General features: G+C 34.0%; 2 protein-coding genes across 7 annotated transcripts in view; one reads left to right on the top strand and one right to left on the bottom strand.

Moving 5' to 3' along the window:
• Positions 1-1,447: 1,447 nt before the first annotated feature.
• Positions 1,448-12,624, bottom strand: ATPsynbeta (ATP synthase, beta subunit). The gene is made up of 10 exons (XM_069847713.1): positions 12,467-12,624; positions 11,732-11,911; positions 11,503-11,637; positions 11,261-11,422; positions 10,086-10,270; positions 9,843-10,001; positions 8,435-8,557; positions 7,850-8,062; positions 7,544-7,723; positions 1,448-1,924 (listed from the first exon to the last, which is right to left on the bottom strand). The coding sequence occupies exons 1-10, from the start codon at positions 12,582-12,584 to the stop codon at positions 1,805-1,807; spliced, it is 1,575 nt and encodes a 524-aa protein (XP_069703814.1). The 5' UTR covers positions 12,585-12,624; the 3' UTR covers positions 1,448-1,804.
• Positions 12,625-12,666: 42 nt separating this feature from the next.
• lt (vacuolar protein sorting-associated protein light) overlaps positions 12,667-22,323 on the top strand; it is a 41,104-nt gene continuing 31,447 nt past the window's right edge. For 2 of the 6 annotated variants that reach the window (XM_069847707.1, XM_069847712.1), the window contains exons 1-6: positions 12,667-12,763; positions 14,005-14,118; positions 17,058-17,210; positions 18,986-19,144; positions 20,168-20,291; positions 20,999-21,197. In XM_069847707.1, the coding sequence (XP_069703808.1) occupies positions 14,035-14,118; positions 17,058-17,210; positions 18,986-19,144; positions 20,168-20,291; positions 20,999-21,197 (719 nt within the window). In that variant the 5' untranslated portion in view covers positions 12,667-12,763; positions 14,005-14,034. Of the gene's footprint in view, positions 13,466-14,004; positions 14,119-17,057; positions 17,211-18,985; positions 19,145-20,167; positions 20,292-20,998; positions 21,198-22,323 lie in introns of all 6 variants that reach the window. The other 4 variants (XM_069847711.1, XM_069847710.1, XM_069847709.1 and 1 more) reach the window with 4 other exon arrangements.

Raw genomic sequence — 22,323 nt, 5'->3', positions numbered from 1 at the left:
GTGCCAAAAGCACCAACAACACTGGCACCATTGGAGGCTGATCTATGCTACACCTGTGATGAGATGGAGATTTGTTGGGATGACACAGGGGAACCAGAGCTCCCACAGAAAACTCTTGTGTTACCTGGATTATGGGTTTGCCAACATAAGTTATAAATTGGGGGTATTTCGAGGATCGAACCCAGGTCTACAAGATTATAAGTCCAGCACTCTTAGCCACTAGACCACCATTCACCACATAATATACTGGGTGAACAATCCCCCGCATGCCCACTTCTACTGCTTGTAGGTCTTGGGTGAGTCAAGCTGATAACCACAGTGAACAGTCATCAGAAAATCTGCAGTAAATCTACCTAGTTTGCCACGAAGTTACTACTAATAAATACTTAAAAATCTATCTACAGTTTGTCGCCTAAGTTATTATTAAAAAATCCACCTATGAATCATACTCTTTGAGGAACAGAATACCTGAACTGAGCTATATTAACTTAACACACTGTACTACATCACTTATCTCGCAAGAGTACAACTTACACCGACGCCTGACACAATCTTCTGCATGATGGAAACGGAAAGCTTAGCATCTAGTTCCACCATCTAGCCTTAAGTCATGAAAGTGCAGGCATGTGAAGGATTGTTCACCCTAATTCAGCAAAACCAATTCTAGCATTTCTATCACATCATTATACAGATATGGTTCTTTACTTCAGAGTTTGAACTTTCCTGTAATTTTTTTGTGAAGTTTTGTTATGTTATGTAATTGAACATTTGTTGCTTTTTTACATCATTACACCTTTGCCTAATAATATTTAAAATATTGTTTCCACTTTCGTAATTTTCTATTGCTCCCAAAAAAATTGTTTAAAAATATGATCTTTCATAATCCAAGACTGAAGAAAACAAGTCTTCAATAGTAGACCGCTTAAAACTTGAAAACATAGTAACTATTTCAAAAATATGTGATTTAACAGAATTATTCTTTCATGTAAAGAAAAGTTACATATTATATTTTGTCTTCCTCTCCCTAAAATATCTCAAAATCAGGCCAGACCTCTCCCCCAACTCAAGTGGTATCCATCCTTCTCTATGGGCAGCTGGGAGTTATGTACCTTTGATTGTTGATGGAAATATTCTACTAAAAATGTTTATTTTATGGCACGGTGTTGACATGTATTGAGCCAAGATTGTACACATCTCAAGAAATAGAAATTACTTTGTTCACCAGTTTATGGCTGTTTTTCATCTCGTCAATGGAGCCTTTTCACATGGGTTACACATATAGGACCTGTAAACATTCAATAAACAGAAACTGTCTGGACAGCTACTGTTAAATCCTCTATTAAATTGCAAATTAATTTTAATTAAAGAATGTTACAAAACTATATCCAGAAAATTTCTTTTATTATTACCATCCTCTTTCCACATGAAAGGAAATATTCAAAGAACATAGTTTCTTTTCGTATTTTATTGCAGCATGTATTTCCACACATTACAACAGAAACGATGAGAAATGCAGGACTTGTATCTATACATACACTAAAGTGCAAGGTATGGTTTCAATACTTAGCAAAACTGAAGTTTTTCTGCAATTGTCTTGAGTTCATACATATAAAGTACAACAGAAGAAAAGTGTTTAATTTATACAATTCCTCATCTATCAGTTTGCATAACTCAGCAGCCCAAATCAAGGAAGAATCCCATCACTTTCATACAGTCATACACTACTCAGAAACGGTAATGTTCTTGCCTACTACACTGGACAATTAAATTAAGTCTCTTGATTGACGTTCTTACACACAACACCTTAACTTGTTGATTCTGCAAGTTTCTCTGCTTTCTGAACGACCTCCTCAATAGGACCAACCATGTAGAATGCAACTTCAGGTAAATGATCATAGTCACCATTCAAGATTTGTTTGAATCCCTGAAATTAATTCATGAAGTATGAACAGAATTATACACGTGATATTAAATTTTCATTAAAATATAAATAATCAGTGGATTTTAGTGAAGAAAAAAAAAGTATACTTTTGCCGTATATTTTTGCTCTGCTATTAAACTGACTAACAGCATGCAAGTTACAGGAGAATGGAGAAAGTTACACAACGCAGAACTGCACACATTGTATTCTTCACCTGACATAATTAGGAACATTAAATCTAGACGTTTGCGATGGGCAGGGCATGTAGCACGTATGGGCGAATCCAGGAATGCATATAGTGTGTTAGTTGGGAGACCGGAGGGAAAAAGACCTTTGGGGAGGCCGAGACGTAGATGGGAGGATAATATTAAAATGGATTTGAGGGAGGTGGGATATGATGATAGGGACTGGATTAATCTTGCACAGGATAGGGACCGATGGTGGGCTTATGTGAGGGCGGCAATGAACCTTCGGGTTCCTTAAAAGCCATTTGTAAGTAAGTAACAGCATGCAATATCAGTGTTGTTACATAGCATGAGCAAAATCACATGTCCATTCTCAGGAATACCTAGAATACATTAAGAATCACATTAAAAATATTAGCAATCGATTAATCGTTAATCTATAATTCCTATATTTAATGTGAAGTGGTCTGCTGTCTCCATACACATTAGGCAACAAGGAAACAAAAATTACTGATAGAAAAAAAAATGGCTATCAAGAGAGGTGAAGACTGTGTTAATGTGGCAACCAATGCCAATCTCATGCTTTGAGTTGTCTGTATTCAACTGAAATGAACCACATAGTAATCGTGGTATTTTGAACAGCAATCAACTATACTACTTCCAGTTATTTAAAATAATTCACGCACAATAACATTTTAGATTTCGTAACTAGCATCATTCGAGATGGAACTATTAAGTGTTACAACACAGAAATTACATTCCCGTATAGTCATACACTGTGAGAAATATGAAAGCTTCATCACACAAAAACCACCACCACCAGGTAAGTCTAAAATCTTATATAATTAAACACGCAGTTTAACTAACATTACTCCCATAATATTCCCTAAAGTTGTATAATATTCTAAACATACTGTTACTAATTTGATGAACATGATGTGTGGGTCCAAGCTCTTTTACAATAATTGAATAGGTATGTCCTTCAAATTGCTTATCAAAATCACAATGCTATAATTAGCAAAATATTACAACATTTACAGTGTTAAAAGTTTTTGGCATAAACTGCCATCTTCAGAACACGTAACAATACAAGAATATGAATACTTCGTGTGGAAACATTATGACTAAGATACATGTTGATTACATATTAAAATATTTAAAACTAGATTGTATATGACATGGACATATAAAATGAATGCTGAACGATAAAATAAAAATTACATAATTCAAATATGTATATTATCTTCCTGCAGAAGTTAGCACAAGGTGCTATTGTCAATCAGGTCGTTAAAACTGAAAATATATTTGTATAAGAAATGAGCTAATGAATTTAATATTGTATTAGAAAGAAATTTTTTAAATATAAATGGTTTGATAGTAGTTGCTTAAACTATTATAAAAACTTATATGATGTGGCGGTTAAGAGGAGCCCTGTGTTGATTGTGCACTACAACGAAACTGACAGTTGCTCTGTGTTTACAGTTTATCCCCTATCTAGACATACGTCATTTGTTTTGTGGAGGGGGGTAAGGTGTAATGTTAGTAGGGGGAAGTGGAACTTTTGATGTGGTAATTTGTTTATAAAAATTATTAGTAATTTGTTCGTTTAAAAGTTGGGTTTCTTGATTGTAGGCCTTCGTGATAAAATATTCAGCAGTGCTTACTGTGTTGGTATTGTTTAAAGTTTTAACTATTTGTAGGCCCAATTGTATAAAACTCCCTGACTAAAGATCAACTTTGATCGAAGATCGGAAAGTGAACCGAGTTCAGACACTTCTTCTATTGTATAAAACTTTTCTGCGATCATATTACCTTGGTTCAAATGCAAGCTAAGTTCACGTGAAAAGGATTTGGCAACATCGCACAAACAGGTGAAGTATGTGATGCGCGGGCCATGTTGTACAGGTTTGTTCAGTGTTGCCAATTTAGCGACTTTAACTCTTTTTCAACAACAATTTCCTTTAACTTTTATATTGCTTAAATAGGGATTTAGCAACCTTTTTAGCACCCCATAGTGACAAAATTTAATATTTCTTTGTATAATGAGAAATCTAGAGACTTTCCAACTACTTTTTGGCGACTTTCCATATACTCTGTTGGAGACAATGGTTTGTTTTGTGCATTGTAAATAATGGCGGACAATAAGAAGGTTGACCGTTCTCCAAATTGTTATGTTGTGGTGTTTGATACTGCTAAACATAATAAAGCTTTATAAAACGACAAATTTCGTTTAGTAATACAGTTAATTGAAAATTTATGAATGTACCTATCATATCCATTAATAATTAATGGTTGTTGTTGTTATAAACATAATATAATTATAGGTTATGTTATTTGATACTGCTGAACATGACAAAGCCTTATAAAATATAAGAATGTTTGTGTATTAAGGCAAGAAATTGAAAAAAAAATATATATATGTACCTACCATATCTATTAATATTAATAATAATGGTTATTCTTTTTGCACAATCTGCCACTCGTATATTTCAAACAGGAAAGAAATAACTGAACTTGGATCATCTAACTTAATCGGAGAAATTTCTTCAGTCAAAGTTGACTTTAGTTTAAGACAAATTAATCTCAGATTAGACGTTATACAACACAAAATTCCAAGTTCAGCTAGAACGAGGATCAATTTAACCTCTGATCTAAGATTAAATGATTTCATTTTGTTGAAGTTTTGACCGATAAGCAAAGTACAATAGGTTAGGATTAAATGGGTCCGTCTAATGCTTCTCTATTAATACTGTATTGATATATTACAATTTATTGATCATGAGCGTTTTCGGCACATATATGTGCCATCTTCAGATGTTAAAAGATAGTCAGAATACATACTTGATAATGCCTTAATGGTAAAACAAAAGTAACAGCGACATAACCGTTATATACTATTCATATGACCTTATGATTATAATGTTCACACCGTTATTAATTACACACTATCCTTTCATAATGGATTAAGCACACATACTAAATACAACAATTAAAACAGATATTTAAAACCTTTACCTTTGGCAATAGCAGGTAATGTTTGATAAATTCAAAATGAATGTCATTAATGTCAATCACTTAATTTCATTTGACGGATTTGACAAATATCTAATTAAAAAACCAGTCAGTAAAAGGAAGTCAAAATTGTCCATAAAGAAATTTACTACACTCACTTCGGAAAAATCAAAACCCAAAAAATCTTGGCAAACAATGACTTATTTCGGAAAAATTTCTAACCAACTAAATAATTTTTTTAAAAAACATAACATCTATATTGCTCCAAGAACCAATAACAAATTACATAACAATATCCCTAATAGAACAAACAATATTGAACCTTTCTTTAACAGTGGTATTTATCAATTAAATTGTAAGAATTGCCCCAAGATGTATATTGGTCAAACTCGCCAAAACTTTAAAATCAGATATGAAGAACACACAACAGATTTCAAATATAACAGAAACAAATCAAAATTCGCAAAACACCTTACTGATGGACACGAATTAACCAACATAACAGATACGTTAAAAGTCCTAAAGGTCATTAATAATAGTTCTTTAATCGACACAGCTGAGCAATATTACATTGCTAAAAGTTATAATAAGGGGAATTCTATCATAAATGAACAGATAAGTAACACTTCTAATCCTCTATTTAATTTATTTAAATTAATTCCACACAAACAAACAAGGCAAACTTCCATACAGGTTCCCCCACCCTCAACCCCACTTCCGGTACCGCCAGATGTCCATTAGTCTAAGGTTGTTCAATGTGAGCACTTCCAGACTTTCAGTCCGAGCCGAAACACCGACATGAACACATCATTCAACAAGCTTCTGCACGTAAGTTACTTCCATAATTTTGTTTTCAACTATAGAAATTACAAAAAGCCATTAACTTACAACGTTCCAATATTTTACGTGTTCACAGTATACCTGGCTATTCTGAAACTCGAGAAGTGACAACATGATATTGTTAAAACTCAACATTGTAAGCTGATACCAGACTACAACATCACTGCATTCAAACTGCTAACGACTGAAACCACACTATGTAAGCACCACATACGTTAGAATTAATTGTGTTAACATGTTTTATTAAAATGTAAATAAGTGATTGATATTATGACATTTGACAATTTTATCGAGCATTACCTGCCAGTATGTCAAAGCTATGGTTATATTCAGTTTTAGTTATTCTGATCAGATTTAATTATCTTAACGTGGTACTTATAATGAAATTAAGTGATTGACATTAATGACATTCATTTTGAATTTATCAAACATTACCTGCTATTGCCAAAGCTAAAGGTTTTAAATATCTGTTTTAATTGTTTTATTTAGTATGTGTGCTTAATCCATTATGAAAGGATAGTGTGTAATTAATAACGGTGTGAACATTATAATCATAAGGTCATATGAATAGTATATAACGGTTATGTCGCTGTTACTTTTGTTTTACCATTAAGGCATTATCAAGTATGTATTCTGACTATCTTTTAACATCTGAAGATGGCACACATATGTGCCGAAAACGCTCATGATCAATAAATTGTAATATATCAATACAGTATTAATAGAGAAGCATTAGACGGACCCATTTAATCCTAACCTAAGATGAAATGGTTTATACAATCGGACCGTATCTTTTATATTATGAAGTTCATGACCTTTTTCAATTAAATGTGTGGCGAATTTAGATCTATTTCTATTGTACTTAAAATCAGATGCATGTTCACTGAACCTAGTTCCGAAATTCCTATGTGTTTGACCAATGTACTTTTTTTTTAATACAATTAAGCATATAAATACCTCTGTTTGAGAAGGTATCTTTATCATTTATTTGATTGGGCATTATATTATATATTAGTTTATTATTTGTACAGAAGGCAATATGTATGTTATGTTATGTTTGAAAAATCGAGATTTTGCCAAAGTAGGTCTTTCCAAGTCGATGTTTTTAGAAGGTGTATTTTCGGGGGTTAATATAGTAAATTTTTTCTTGGTTAGAGTGAATTTTCTTTTAGCAATAAGATTTTTAATGATCAGTTTTGTTGTAGCCATTATCTAATGCAAGGTTTAGAATGTAATTGTATTCTTTCTCATATTTGTGTTTATCTAGAGGAGTTGTGATCATTCTATCTAAATTTGCTCATCTTGTGTGAAGGGGGATGTATAGATGTATTATGTATTGTGTGATTAGTCGAGGTGGGTTTCCAAAAAATGTCAAATGTTATTCGGGGTTGTTTAACTGTAATTTTTAAATCCAGAAAATTAATTGAACCATTAATACCTGATTCATGTGAGAACTGTATATTAGGATGGATTTTGTTGAACTCACGAGTAATTCGTCATTAGAAGACTCGCTTTCATACAAGATGAGAGTGTCTGTTATACTGTTACTACATTGACTTGAATGGAGAACTGTTTTATTACTAACCTTGATGGTCTCCTCCAATGGCACCAGCTTGCCTGCATGACCGGTGAACACCTCAGCAACCTGGAAAGGCTGTGACAGGAACCTCTGAATCTTTCGGGCTCGGGATACAGTCAGTTTGTCTTCCTCAGACAACTCATCCATACCCAAGATAGCAATGATATCCTGAAGTGACTTGTAGTCCTATTAAAAAGAAGTTAAATATGCAACCTCCATAATGATTTCTGCATATCTTTTTCACTATATTTTCATATTCTTTTAAATAAATACAAATTGCATTAGGTTACAGAAATATTATGTGCCTCATACCTGCAAGATTTTCTGGACACCTCGGGCTACATTGTAGTGCTCACCACCAATGATATTGGGGTCCATGATACGAGATGTTGAGTCAAGTGGATCCACTGCAGGGTAGATACCCAGCTCAGCAATGGCTCGCGACAGCACAGTTGTGGCGTCCAAGTGAGCAAAGGTGGTAGCAGGGGCAGGATCAGTCAAGTCATCAGCTGGCACATAAATGGCCTAAAAGCAAGTTGTGCAGGCATAGTTATAATCAACTTAAACTCCTGCAACTTACAGAATGAAAACATGAATTAACATATTAATTATGTACCGATACAGAATTAAAATTTGAAGTGAGTCTTGGTGGGAGTCCACCTGTATACAGGCAACAATTTCGCACGACTGTCCACAAGTAGCATATATACAGGGATTCTTGTTTACTGCACATGCAGTGTATTGTAAGCGAAACTTATACAATAAGGGAACTCCGATTTTTTTTTCCCCATATCTGTACATTCAGAATTACAATATGCCATCCTTTAAATCTATTGTTAATTTCTTGAAGAGTTTCAATTTCACAAATCATGCTGCACTCTTATAACAGACATGTACCTGTACTGATGTGATTGATCCCTTCTTTGTAGTGGTAATTCTTTCCTGCATGGTACCCATGTCAGTGGCCAAAGTTGGTTGGTAACCCACAGCAGAGGGGATTCGGCCCAACAGAGCAGACACCTAGAAACCAATATCAACACCTCACTTACCGAGAGATAGATCGGGTTAAGTATAAAATCTACAATTCACAAATAAATTAAATTTTATCAAAATAATGGAATAACATATATACGAAATAATACAATTCACAACCGATTCCTTAATTAATTTTTGCGTAATGGTGAAAAAATAAGAACTCTAGACTAGCTTGTTAAAATAAAAACCATTTCATCAATATTGATCAACAATAAACTGACGGTCGTCAGTTGTTTGAAGCAACAAAATTAAAAACGTACAGAATTTTTACAACAGATCAGAAAGCACTTTACTTTCATTCATTAATTCAAGATGGTCAACTGCATTACTTTTTTGACCTGACAATAGTCAATTCAATTCAGTTGAAGTGATATCCCGTTTTCATATTTGACAATTACTAAACAAACATCTGTCACCTTCTCTTAATCATGGTTGGTTAAACTTACAAAACGTCCATAAAGCTATTGGACTTTGTCGTACTTGGTTACTTCACATGAGTCGGGTGCTTTGCGACATTTGTAATGTTAGTGTTTGACAAATAAAGAAAGTGAAATGGTTTTCCCTGTACCACGAAAATTTTTATTGTGGAAGATTTAGTGAGAAAGGAATGTTACAAGAAAATGAGGCGACGTTTTAGAAGAGAGCTTCTTCACAAATTGTACACTTACAAAGTTCTTCACAAGTGAAGATATAGAAAACCTATACGTTAAAAAAAAAGTTGCAAATAAAAAAGAACCTAAGGACTAAAAGGTTAATGACATTCAAGTGTGCTTGAAATTCAGTCCAAAACAATTTTTGGAAGTGGGGGGATAGTCCCTTTGAGTAATACACTTAAATTTGTTAAGCTGACCTGTCATTTTTCATTCAACTTATTATTTTAATTATTCATCTAAACAACGTTCTAACCAACAAAAACAAAGTTTCCCATCACATGCAGGACAGTCATAACGTAGTTTTATCTTTAACTCGTATTCAACAAAAATGTTTGTTACAATGTTCTTCGGGTGAATGATTAATTTAATTCCGTATATTCTTTTACTATTCAATGAAGTAATTTATTACTCATTATTTCATTTACTGTTTTAATGGACTTTTCATTACACACAGCATATTATTCTATATTCTAATATTGTATAACTTACAGTAGAACTCCAATTATCTATCATCCTATTAACCGAGAGGCGGATTATCCAACTGATGAAGTATTGCACATTATATTAGTACGTAGAAATTCTTCATAGAAACATACTCGCATTTCTTTATGTCTCACCTCTGAACCAGCCTGAGTAAACCTGAAAATGTTGTCAATAAATAACAGCACGTCCTGTCCTTCCTGATCTCTGAAATATTCGGCAACAGTCAGTCCAGTCAAAGCCACTCGGGCTCTGGCACCAGGAGGCTCATTCATCTGACCATACACCAGCGCGACCTAGAATAAAATTATAAGGAATACAAACACCGAACAGTTCAGATGTGAAAATTTGCATGCATGTTTACACATTATGACATTCACCTTGGAGGTCTTGTCCTTCAAGGAAATGACTCCAGACTCAATCATTTCATGATACAGATCGTTACCCTCACGGGTTCGTTCACCTACACCAGCAAACACGGAATAACCACCGTGAGCCTTGGCTACGTTGTTGATCAGTTCCATAATCAATACGGTCTTGCCAACACCAGCACCTCCAAACAAACCTGTGGATATAGGTACCAGTATAAATATGTAGATACAGCTGTAATGCATTCAGTGAATGTTTAGAGTGAATCAAAACAAAGTCCAGCCAATCAGAGATAACTGGTCTTTTCCAATGATTGAAACCTGCAAGGTGCAGTAAATTTATTTAACTGGGCAACTGAATTTTAAGTAATGCAAAGAGGTGAGGTGACGGGAAAACTCGCTTTTTAACTCGAAACCATTTTATCCAATCCTGAAACATTTGACAAACTTTTCAAAATGTGTACAGAATAAATAAGTAACAAATACACATCACTGCACTACAAGAGAGTCGAGTTTGTGCTGCATACCATTCAGCTATTCAAGATTTTTAACGGACTGAAGGAGGCCTACGCAACTTAGTCTTGGTAATTACGTAGTAGTATCAGCCAGGTTGCCATCTTCTCACAGTACGAGGTCTAGTAAACACACTTTCCCGTTTAAATATAAAGACGCTAATAATATGTCACTTATAAGAAAACGTTGAAAATTTAATTACAATATATTATTTGGTAATGTATGTGCACTGGATCTCTATCGCGGAAAGATCGACAATAATAACTGTACAACAGATCGTTATGTGCGCAGGTGAAAATTGACGAATTGGGGGGGGGGGGGGGGAAGAGAGGATAGAAATCAGTTACTACCTACTTTACTTTATGGGTATAAATTCCTTGGCCCTTTTAACAACTTCAAGACAATTAATTCTCTAATCTAGTCAGACAGCGTCAAATATCTTTGTGCCTCTTTTGTTGGAAATGTATCTCTGTTGACATTATTGAAATAACTATGTACCAGTCATGAATGATTTTACTCTCTCAAACTGACTATAACCCAGATTAATTCGTACAAACGTGCTTAATCTAATGAGATTATTTTTAAACTGACCTATGGTAGCAATTCAATCCAAAATTGAAACACTTTTGCATAAACGTACACACAGTAAAAATCAATAACTTGAGAGCTCTTACCAATCTTTCCACCCTTTGCATAGGGAGCAAGGAGATCCACCACTTTAATTCCTGTTACTAGAATCTCCTGCTCTACACTCATGTCCACAAATTCGGGTGCATCTGCGTGAATGGCAGCAAACTTTGTAGTATTAACTGGGCCCCTCTCATCAATTGGTTCACCTATGAAAGAATATTAAAATGTTACTCTCTGATCATGTCAAAATCTTGAATCTACTGAAACCTCTATTTGCTGTACTAACCAATAACATTGATGATTCTTCCCAAGGTTTCTGCTCCAACAGGTATCCTGATTGGGAAACCTGAATCCAAAACTTCCTGTCCTCGTACCAAACCCTCAGTACCATCCATGGCAATGGTACGAACTGTGTTCTCTCCTGTATAAAAGGAATATAAAAGCGAGTATAATGTATTAAGAATTCTCGGGTATCGCATTTATTAAGCAATATTTTGTAACTGCAACTTACTTACCCAAGTGCTGAGCGACCTCAAGCACAAGTCGGGGCTTCCTGTTCTGAACTTCGAGAGCATTTAGAATTGGTGGCAGATTATCTTCAAATTGCACGTCTACAACGGCACCGATCACAGCCACCACTTTTCCGCTAGGTCCTTTCGTCTTCGGCTGCGGTGTAGTTGCGTAATTTGTATGGCCTAGAATTAAGAATGGTAATATTTAGATAAAAATAATATTCCGATTTACGCAAACACTAACGTTAACAGAAATAGTATGGATTTTGTACAGAATTTTACGTGGAAGTTAGAAGCTGAACCGGTTCTGTAGGAATTGACATAGTATTTTCTTCTTTTTCTTTTTCCATTTACTAAATCTTTACACCCATCGAAAATGGTCAGACTCTTATTTTCAGGTACTACAGGAACTAATTAAAATAATTTTATGTTGCAAGTATTTCGATTAGAAGGAGTTTGTGGCTTTCTATACCAGCTGTATACACCTATAAAATGGCTGCCATGCAGGGAAGGTCAAATAATTTTCAAAGGCGTTTATTTCCATAAATTTCACGAAGAAAACTCATATAACATTTACACCACGGCGTACCTGTCTTCTAAAAATTATAAAAGGCATTTTACTGACTCTGTAACTGTGAACACGTAGGCTAAAAAGAATTCAAGGCAAGGGTCACCGCTATTGTAGAGCAAACTTCTAACATGAAAATACAACTCGGAGAGTAAAATTTATACACTTACTGTTAACCGAAAGAGCTGAAGCAATCTTTGCACTTTCATTCTGGAATTTTTGTGGAGTTAGAGAGGGTTTAACCCCTCTCAAAACTCCAGCCGTAGCCCTCGATACTGCACTCAACATGGTGACCGAAGAAGTAAAGGGAGGAGTCACGTGACCTCACCTTCCTTATGCGCGAGGTTTTGCATATTACAACAACTTCTGCGCACTAGTAACGAATCCCGCATCATGCGTGACAGTGATGCGCGGTATTGTGGTGGTGTGAGATGTGATTGTAATGGCTAAATTGTGCATTTGTCAATGTAAAATAAAGAAAACTACTCTGTGAATTATTATAATTATAGATATGACAAATGAATGAATATGCTGAGAAGTCATAACTAAAAGAAAGGATTGTTATTTATCAATAAATAACATACTTTGTTGCCACACTGTTTTGTGTCAGATGTGATCGTAATTTGAAACATTGACAGATAATTTAGATTTTAGGTTGTTTCTCTGTGTTTTCATGCATGTCACACAGTTGTATCATTATGATGTTTACGAAAAACAGAATTAACAGGCTTATGTGTAATCTCAAGATTTGTCATGGCTCTTTTGCTCAGTTCAAAATCATATTTCAAATTGCTTCCTATATTTTTTACTCTCCACCCATAAATCTTACTTTATTTTTACTCCTTGGTGTATAAATAAGTTTACATCTTTGAAAAAATTCCAAATGTAGTAAATTGAGTTAAATATAGAAATAATTATTTACAATAACTACCTCACCTATTTCTGGCCGAAAAATTCGAAAAAAAAAACTTCGAATTTTAAAACATTTATAAATTTTTTGCCCGCAAATGTGTATTTTCACTCTCAACTAAATTTCGACTTTCCCAAATTTCAAGTATACAGTATTCTGACACAAATTATTTGCTGAAATAATTGTAATTTTTCTATACGAACTTCAAATATAATATATTATTATATCATTCTACATAAAATAATTTAAAAAACATAAAGTAAGCGAATCTATGCTAACCTAGCTTACCTACACTAACCTAAGCTAATTAATCTAACCTAACGGCCCCTTGAAATCCCACTTCTAATTTTACTTACCTCGTAACTTGTAAAATAACAACCAATCAACTAACTACACACCCAGATCAGTTAAAATACTCGCATGCAAAGTAGAAAAGAAATACATTGTTTAAATAAATTACCTTTCCTTATAACATATGTTCAAATGTATATTAATACAAATGCGGAGACATAAAAAAATCTGTTCCACACAGAAATTAGTACATATAACCTAGTTATCATATGTTTTTTTTTTTTACTCTATAAACCGAGTTAATCTACATAATTAATACCACGTGACTCTACTATTCTTGATTAATTATTCTTGGTTATTCTTTAACAATAGATTTTTAATTTGCAGTTTGACATCCATATTTTTAGTATAATTTGTGACATTTGATATTTTCAGCTAACTCAAATTATATGTGTGCTCATTTATTTATATTGGGTCAGACTAATAAAATAAAATATTATTTTCCAGTTATAATACCGGTTATCTAATTTTGAAACAATGGACCCACAACTTCTACCTGTTGAAACAACTGAAGAACATGAAGCTAACACATCCCAACATCAAATGGATGGAGGAGTGCCGGTGTGTTTAATAGATGTATTTTGATTAAATTATATTGATTATAGGGATTGGAATGAATAGGAGCTCTTCTTGTGTAATTTATTGTGTGCTTTAGCATAGGCCACTTCCCATAGGGTTGAAACTAAATGCATTGGGAAAAGCTTAATATCTGATGCTTCTCTGTTACTTTGCGCATTATTAGCGACCAACTAGACGGAAACTGGTAGCAGCAACAAGTATTGAGATCTAGCGAAAAGCATAATCACTGTAATAATATATTAATGATTTTACGACGTTATGTCTTAAACATTTTAGTAGGAGAAACACGTGCTTGATAACATAACTTACTTGTATTCAGTAGCTGGTACCAGGGACTGTGGATTTCCTATTATATTTCTCCTCCACTTCTTCCCCTGTTTGTGGAATTATTTGTCGGAAATGTTTAGTCAAGGGACAAAGGGATTTTTTTCGATTTACTTCTGAGCTTTTTATGTTATTCCTCATTTAGGCTACCTACACTTCATTTTCCTCACATTGTAATTGAAGAGGCCAATATCTGAGAACAGAATGCATATACAGGGTGGAAGTGAAATAGCCTTGCAAATTTCCAGAGCGAATAGCTCATGACGTATGTAACAAAAAACTATAATATCATATTGGTGGAAGTTCACAGTTTTTTTTTTCTTCAGAAAAAAAGTTTTTTCTCAAATGATTAACAATCTCTTATTCGGTAACTATAGCGAGTAGGATCGTGATTTTTGTCCATATAAATAAGAAATCTAATAAAGAATAATTTATCTCTCTAGCGTATTTCAATAGTGTGCATGGTTTTCGTGTAAATTTAATTTTAAAATTTTAAAAGCCCTTAAATTCAAACCGTTGCATGAAGCGAATGCTTCAACGAACTTGGCTTTATTCACTAACACTGCACTGGGGACTCCTTCTTTAAACTTAACCAAAATCTATTCGTAATTTTTTCGGAATATATAGTTTATTGCTTTCACGTATTAAATACTAGGTTATGGTACCTTGTTGACTAGTCCTTGTCAACAAGGTACCGTAACCTAGTGTTTTAACACGTGAAAGCAATAAACTATATATTCTAAAGTGATATAGTGTTAAAAGTTGTATAATCAAGATGTAAAAACTAATTAATGACAAATATTTATAACTTTTCTGTAATTGAAAATCAGTAAAAATAGCGATTAAGTAGAGAAGTTTCAGACTACTGTTAGCAAGAATCTCACCACAAACAACACACTGCAGTCTTGAACAGGTTTGCTACCTGTGTGGAAAAATTCAAATCTAATGTAATTATCATTGTACTTTCGGATTGGTACACATCACTAGAAATTGAATCACCCTACGAGCTTGATGCAGCACTCACTCCCAATTTCTATTCCTGTTTCGAATTTCCACTTTCAACCTCTTATCCATTTTAGATGTGAACTGAAATGATTCTGATACTAATATGCAACTGTATTTGCCAACCAGGCCAAGTATAGGTAGCCTATTGTTGAAACTACAGAATTTTATCATTGTGATTAGTTGTTACATTTACTGTAAAATTATTAAGTTTAAAAATTTGCGATTTGATTGGACGTTCATTTTCTGAGGTGAAGCTTAACTATCCCCAAGAGAAAGTTTGGATTTTAGAAATTAATGCAGAAACATGTATTTTAAAATCCAACTCAAACTACAATTTATGACCACTCTAAGTGCTACCAGAAGGCAACAGAGGTTCAGGCACGATGTCTGCAAACCTTTTAACATGTTGGAAAGACATCAAAAGAATTAAGAGATGACATATATTTGCACATGTAAGTGTACAAAGATGTTCAAGAACTAGGAATGCACGTCTCTGCAAAGAATACCTCCTGAACCACCTCTTAGCCTGGGTCAGACTGGGGATTGTACCACCTGTCACTGTTCAGTTGCATAAAGCCATAGCATAGCGGCATGTCTTTGTACCTACCCATCTGTTCCTCTCTTTCGTTGCGTGGCACGCATCTCTGTGTCCACAATCAAATCTTTTCCTTATAACAGACTTAGGAACTATTCCCTGTCACTAAATATCTAAACACATGCTTCATTTCAAAGAATTGAAAACAATATGTCTAATCCACATGGAGTCATAGCTGCTACAGTTCAATATTTCATGTGTAATTTGTAATAATAATACCATAACAATTACCTCTGATTGAGGTTCTGACTGATATGTACTCGTACATCTATTCTCAGGCTATACATCTCACTTGACGATATGTGTCAGAGGAAGAACAATTGTTTGTATGCATCCGAAGTCTGATTAGTGTAATAAGTTGCTAGTCAGTGATGTATGCAACGGAGGGGGAAAGGAATTGGCCACCCTACTCCATTATCTCCTGGCTTAATTGCCTCATGAGTGATGCCTTATTGATGTCACTTATGAGGTTCAAATCTGTTTTCGGACAGTTGACTAAACAACAATCATAACAATAAAAAATATCAAAATCCGCCATTAGGGAAAAATTTTGGTGAACCCCTTGCAAAATTTTGGGAACAATGTTTTAGACGTCTAAGGATGACATCTCTGTTCTGTATGATTGTGATTTTTACACTATTTCTCTATTATCATCGTAGTCGTCATCAGAAATTTCAAATCTGCACCTGATATAAATGTAAGAATATTCAAAGTAATAAATTTATTGATTTTCGTAACATTAGTAATTTTATTCCTTTTCATCCTTAGTGTTTTCTTAACAAATCGGGCTATATGTTATTTAAATCTAATACCTATGTTCAAATGGTAATGTCCGTGTCAATAAACCAATTTAGTTTTGTAACAGATTCTTTAAGATTAACAATGAAGAACATGTCACGACTCTTTTGGCTGAGAAACTTTTCTCGTAATGACATGTTTATGAACATTTAATATGTGTTTCCGAATCTCACTTATAAATGTTGTCCTGTATTCATAGGAACCTGAGGGTGTTAGCGATGCTGAAGATGAAGACAAGGATAGTTCTACATCAGAAGAAATTGAACCAAAACTGAAATATGTACGTCTAACTAATGATCTCCAGAATATTCTCACCAAAGATGCTGCCAGTTGCATTGCCGTACATCCAAAGGTTTGTCACATTATATGGCAGTTTTATAAGTGCCAGCAATTGAGTTAGTAGACTTATAAGTATATTAAGTTTAGTTGATATCTCAATAGTACATCCAGCACGTCTGACTACAAAACTATCAAGTCTTGATTCAAAATTGGGTTGCAGTAAATTGCCTGGTTGAGTATTTTTCCTGTTTTTTTCCCAACACACTCAAGGGTAAAGACTGATCAATTTTTAGGTGATTGATCATTGAGTTCTTTTCGCTGAAACTATGATTTTGTCTTCATCCTCACATGAAAGGATTTATTGGGCTCATTTTGCGGTCTGTGTGTGTGCACTAGGACTTCTATTTTGAGGCTTACTCGTATGGAACCTCATGGGGAGTGGGGAGAGAGGCTGAACCCTAATCAGAATTATCATTATCATTCATTGTGCCATACTGAAGCAGCAGCACCATTTATTTATTTCCATTGTTTAAGGATTTTTATGGCCCTTAAAAATCTATCAGCTTCGGATTTAATGGCAGATATGGTAAGTGCTCGAATAATAAGGACAGAGTTTGTATGTAAAGTGAAACATTGATGTAGATAATGGAAGGGTCTGGTGCAAGAGAGAGGGTAATTCATTTTACCACATTTCTCAGGAGAGACAATTAATTGCCTCTCTCTTGCACCAAACACATAAGCGAGGTAAGTTTCAATCTCTTATCATCATCATCATCATCATCATCATCCTGTCAAGTACTAGTTCCAAAAGAACTGTTACGGCCTGAAAAAGCGATTTTCTTGCCATTTTTTCATAGTCGACCAAGTGACCATTTCCCATTTGGACGATACTTCATTATTGCCTTAGAGATCCTGGATGAAACCATTCTTGAGACGCGTTCCTTCCAGTTTAACTGATATCTGGAGATATAGTCCAGTATTGATGACACATTAAGTTCTTGAAGGATATCTTCATTTTTCTTTCGATCCCATTTAGTGTAGCCAGCTGTTTGGCGCATGAATCTCATCTCGCAAGCTGTTAGTCTGCTTTCATCTTTTGTCCTTATAGTCCACGTTTCACTCCCATAACATAAGACTGGTTGAGCTATTATTTGATATAGACATGTACGAGTTGATTTTTGTATTAATGAAGGTTTTAAAACTCTATTATTGATGCCCATTGATTTGTTGAATTTTACAATTTTCTCTGATAAATCCAAATTTTCAACAAAAGAAAGTTTATATCCTAAATAATTAAACTCATTAACTCTGTCCAAAATTGTGTTATTTAAACAAATTTTGCTTAGTATTGGGTATTTACCACAAAAAGCCATTATTTTTGTTTTGTTAATGGATATTTCCATTGAATATTTTTGAGCTATTAAGTTTAAATTGTGTACCGGTACTGACCATTGTAAATCATCTTCAGATGTTGCTAGTAAAACAAGATCATCTGCAAACGTTATTACATCTAATTTTAAATTTTTGTTAATAGTGATATATCAATCTCTTATAACACATTCAATTTCCATCAAATCTACCTCGTTCTTGTTGTACCAAACATGCCACTAATTTTTCCCTATATGTAGACAGAAGAAATGAAATTTTGGAGTTATCTCCCTCTTGCACCAAGCCCTTAATTATATAGTTGATAAAATTAATTTGATATAATTATATATTCTTTTCATAGAAATATTGTAAGCAGTTATTAAAAAAACTTTCAGTGAAGATTTATTAATGATTTTGGTAATGTAATATTTTAATGCATTTAGTTTCAGCCCTATAAGAAATATGAATTTTTATTTTCAGTTTGTTTGTGTTGGAAGTCATTGGGGAATGATTCACTTGCTGGATCATCAGGGTAACAATGTGCGCAGTAAAGAACTGCGTGCCCATACTGTTGCTGTTAATCAAATCAGCATTGACCAGAATGGAGATTTCATAGCCAGCTGCTCTGATGATGGAAAAGTATGTTTCGAATTTTTATTTTTGTACCTACTCGAAAAGTATATGCTATGGGTTCTGTTTTCTTCATCCAGAAGTGTAATTGAAAATTGCACTATGCATTATGCAAAGGATTGTGAACTCAATCTTTTTTCTTGTATTTTTTGAACTGTAATTTGGATTAACTTATTAATTATAGTTTTGTTCTTCGTAATATAACTTTTGCTACATTATTATTTTTTTTTGGCCACACGTGACAATTTGAAATAGGATAAAGGTGTAGTTATAAGTTTCACTTGTTTGCCTTTGCAATTACTCTTTCAACCAGATAGAATTCGTAGGCTACCCTCATCTGTAGGTAGGCTTTTATCTTTACGGATGTTAAAAAAAAAATACAACTTGACTTTTGCAGTGAAACAAAAGGAAAACTATCTTGAATGCAAAGGATTTGTAATTCTTGATAGGCGTAAATAGAGAAAGTGTAACTTTGAGGCTAGTGTGACACTAGATTTAAAACCTTGTTTCTAATAGAGACAGAATAATGTAATCAGTGGTAAAATATAGTGCATAATTTCGTCTGTAATATTACACAACTTTCTCTTGTTAGATACGAAATAGTGAATTTCTGCATTTTCAAAAGATTTTAATTTAGGTACATTTTCAATTTGTTACTAACATTTTGCATTATTGTTGACATTGAAAAAGATAATTACTGGTACAAAAATTAGTGTCCTATTTTTAGGCCGGTTACATATTATAGCGAGAGCTATTAACTATGTAGATCTGGCTACAACTTTACTTCCATACCATACTCATTCCTATTAATTTTAGGAAGTTGCTTGTATTCAAATTGCAGTCAACGTCACCCTTGAATGAGAAGTGACCATCTAGGATTTAAATTAATTGACTTGGCCTAAATTATGTATGAAATAATAGCTGTTTTGTAAATATGCATCGTAAAAGCTTTTAATTTCAGTGATATAAGAAAATACACTACTCTTCTGTAAAAATCGATATCAGTATGTCAATTATTTATGATTTTAACAGGTTTTTATATATGGTCTTTATTCAACTGAGAACAATCACAATATGGTGATTGGTCGTCTTGTCAAGTCAATAGCTATTGATCCCAACTACTACAAGTCCGGTTCTGGAAGAAGATTCATTACAGGTGAGAGACTTGAATTTAGTGATGAAAACGAAAATGAACTGTGTTGTATTTTTTGTAAAGTGGGAATGTCTAGAAAGCAGAATTCATAATCTCTGATAATAATAAAATGATAAATAGAAAAGGTGATTGACAAGCTGAGTTTAACTTCGAATTTGGCAGGAAGACTGTGGCTGAAATTTTTTTGAGCTTTTTAATTCAGAGATATGGTTCTTTGACAAGTTACAGGTATATAACATGAAATCCCTTTCTGTACTTTCCTTCCAAAGAAAGGTATGAAAATCATAGTCCTCGGTCTTGCTAGAACCTCGGATCCAGTGTTCAGCATTCTAATTATTTGACCAGAAATTTTTGGACTACTTTAATGAAAATGTCTATTCATAACTTCAAAATTGTATTTCGAAATTAAATTTTACATAATCTTGCTGAGATGAAATAAAAGTGTAGTAATTTCTCCCAGGAACTGAATGAATGAGTATAAATAGGATTCCATGGCCTGCACAAATTATTTCGCACTTAGATCATCACCCCATTCCCAGGTTTGCTTACTGAGGCTAGTAAGTTTAATCAACAATTTTTCACAGATAAAATGTATCATAAATTTCTTATACTCGTATATACTGTCTCACAAGTGCACCAAAAATGATTTAAGAAATTACTCTTTAGTTTGACATAGGTATATAATTAACACTGTAATCTTGCAAAAACAGGTGATGAACGGCTAGTCTTGCATGAAAAGACTTTCTTATCCAGGCTTAAGTCGACAGTACTGTATGAAGCTGAAGGAGGAGTTCAGAATATTACGTGGAATGGTCAATTTGTAGCTTGGGCAAGCGACATAGGAGTACGTGTGTATGACATAAATGCCAGGTGTTCACTGGGCCTCATCAAGTGGAACAGGAATCCAGAGTAAGTGTACTTTGTACTTATCCTCGGCACTGCTTGTTACATCTCAGTACAGTTGTAACTTTAACAAATAATAATTAAATTATATCACAAATATAATCACACTCCTTTTAATGATATTATTATTTTAACAACAATTTATTGATTAGATAAAAGAAGTTTTCTCCTTCATCCCAGAAGCTGCTTTATTCTCAATTTTATTGACCATAGCAAACTTGAGAAGTGATGTGTCAGACTTAAGGATCACTTTTTCACCATTCGACATAGTCCCTAGTGTGCCATAGGAAGTAAATCTGCATTGCACCAGCATGAAAACGATGATTAATAGAGCAATTGGTGGAATACTGGCCGTGAAAATAGAGGTACTCTTCGAAAATATGCCCACAACACTTTTACCACTACAAATTCTGCTTTGGTGTGGTGAAATTTGAACCCACATCTTCAATATAGCTGATATATAGGGGTTGTGTGTGAATGAAGTAGTCACCAAAACGTTAAAATATGGTGTTCACTTAAATCGGCTACAACTTGCCATTTAACTCCAATATGAAATGAATACCATTAAGGTAAAATTATCCGGAGGTAAAATAGTCCCCCAATCGGATCTCCGGGCGGGGACTACTTTAATGGTACAGAATCAACTATATACAAGTTTTGATGGTGAAATCATTGCAATAAGTGAAAGTCTCAGGAATCTTCTATGCCACATCAATAAATTTAGGAATGCAGTTATATTGTCAGACTCCAAAGCAGCTATTCTATCAATCGTCTCTAAACACACACCTTCATCTCAAACAGCAGAAATAACTAAAATGCTCTCTCAATTAATATCACTCAATAAAAGAATTGTATTCCAATGAATCCTGGGAAACGAGAATGCGGATGCTTTAGCAAAGAAGGGCAGCACTGCTACTTACAGACCTGTTACTAAATCTACGTACTACTCTGTGAAGAGATTTATTAAATCTACATACTTAGACTTCAACAAACAAAATTTGATAACTCAATCCCAAGGGAAAAAATGGAACTCCCTGCATCAAAATCCACAGTTAATTCCCGATTTACCACGAAAATCGTTTGTAGCTGCATTTAGATTGGCAACAGGCCATGATTGTTTGGCCAAACACCT

This window comes from Periplaneta americana, chromosome 15 (genome assembly GCF_040183065.1).
Source record: "Periplaneta americana isolate PAMFEO1 chromosome 15, P.americana_PAMFEO1_priV1, whole genome shotgun sequence".
NCBI classification, from domain to species: Eukaryota; Metazoa; Arthropoda; class Insecta; order Blattodea; family Blattidae; genus Periplaneta; species Periplaneta americana.
This window is presented reverse-complemented; position numbering and strand designations above follow the sequence as displayed.

Bases quoted from the DNA above. Each gene is read 5' to 3' on its own strand.
- ATPsynbeta (XM_069847713.1), bottom strand. From the start codon at position 12,584: ATGTTGAGTGCAGTATCGAGGGCTACGGCTGGAGTTTTGAGAGGGGTT. The intron at 11,912-12,466 runs GTAAGTGTATAA...TCTTAATTCTAG, and splicing joins TTCAGCTCTTTCGGTTAACA to GCCATACAAATTACGCAACT. The intron at 1,925-7,543 runs GTTAGTAATAAA...AATTAATTTCAG, and splicing joins CATTGGAGGAGACCATCAAG to GGATTCAAACAAATCTTGAA.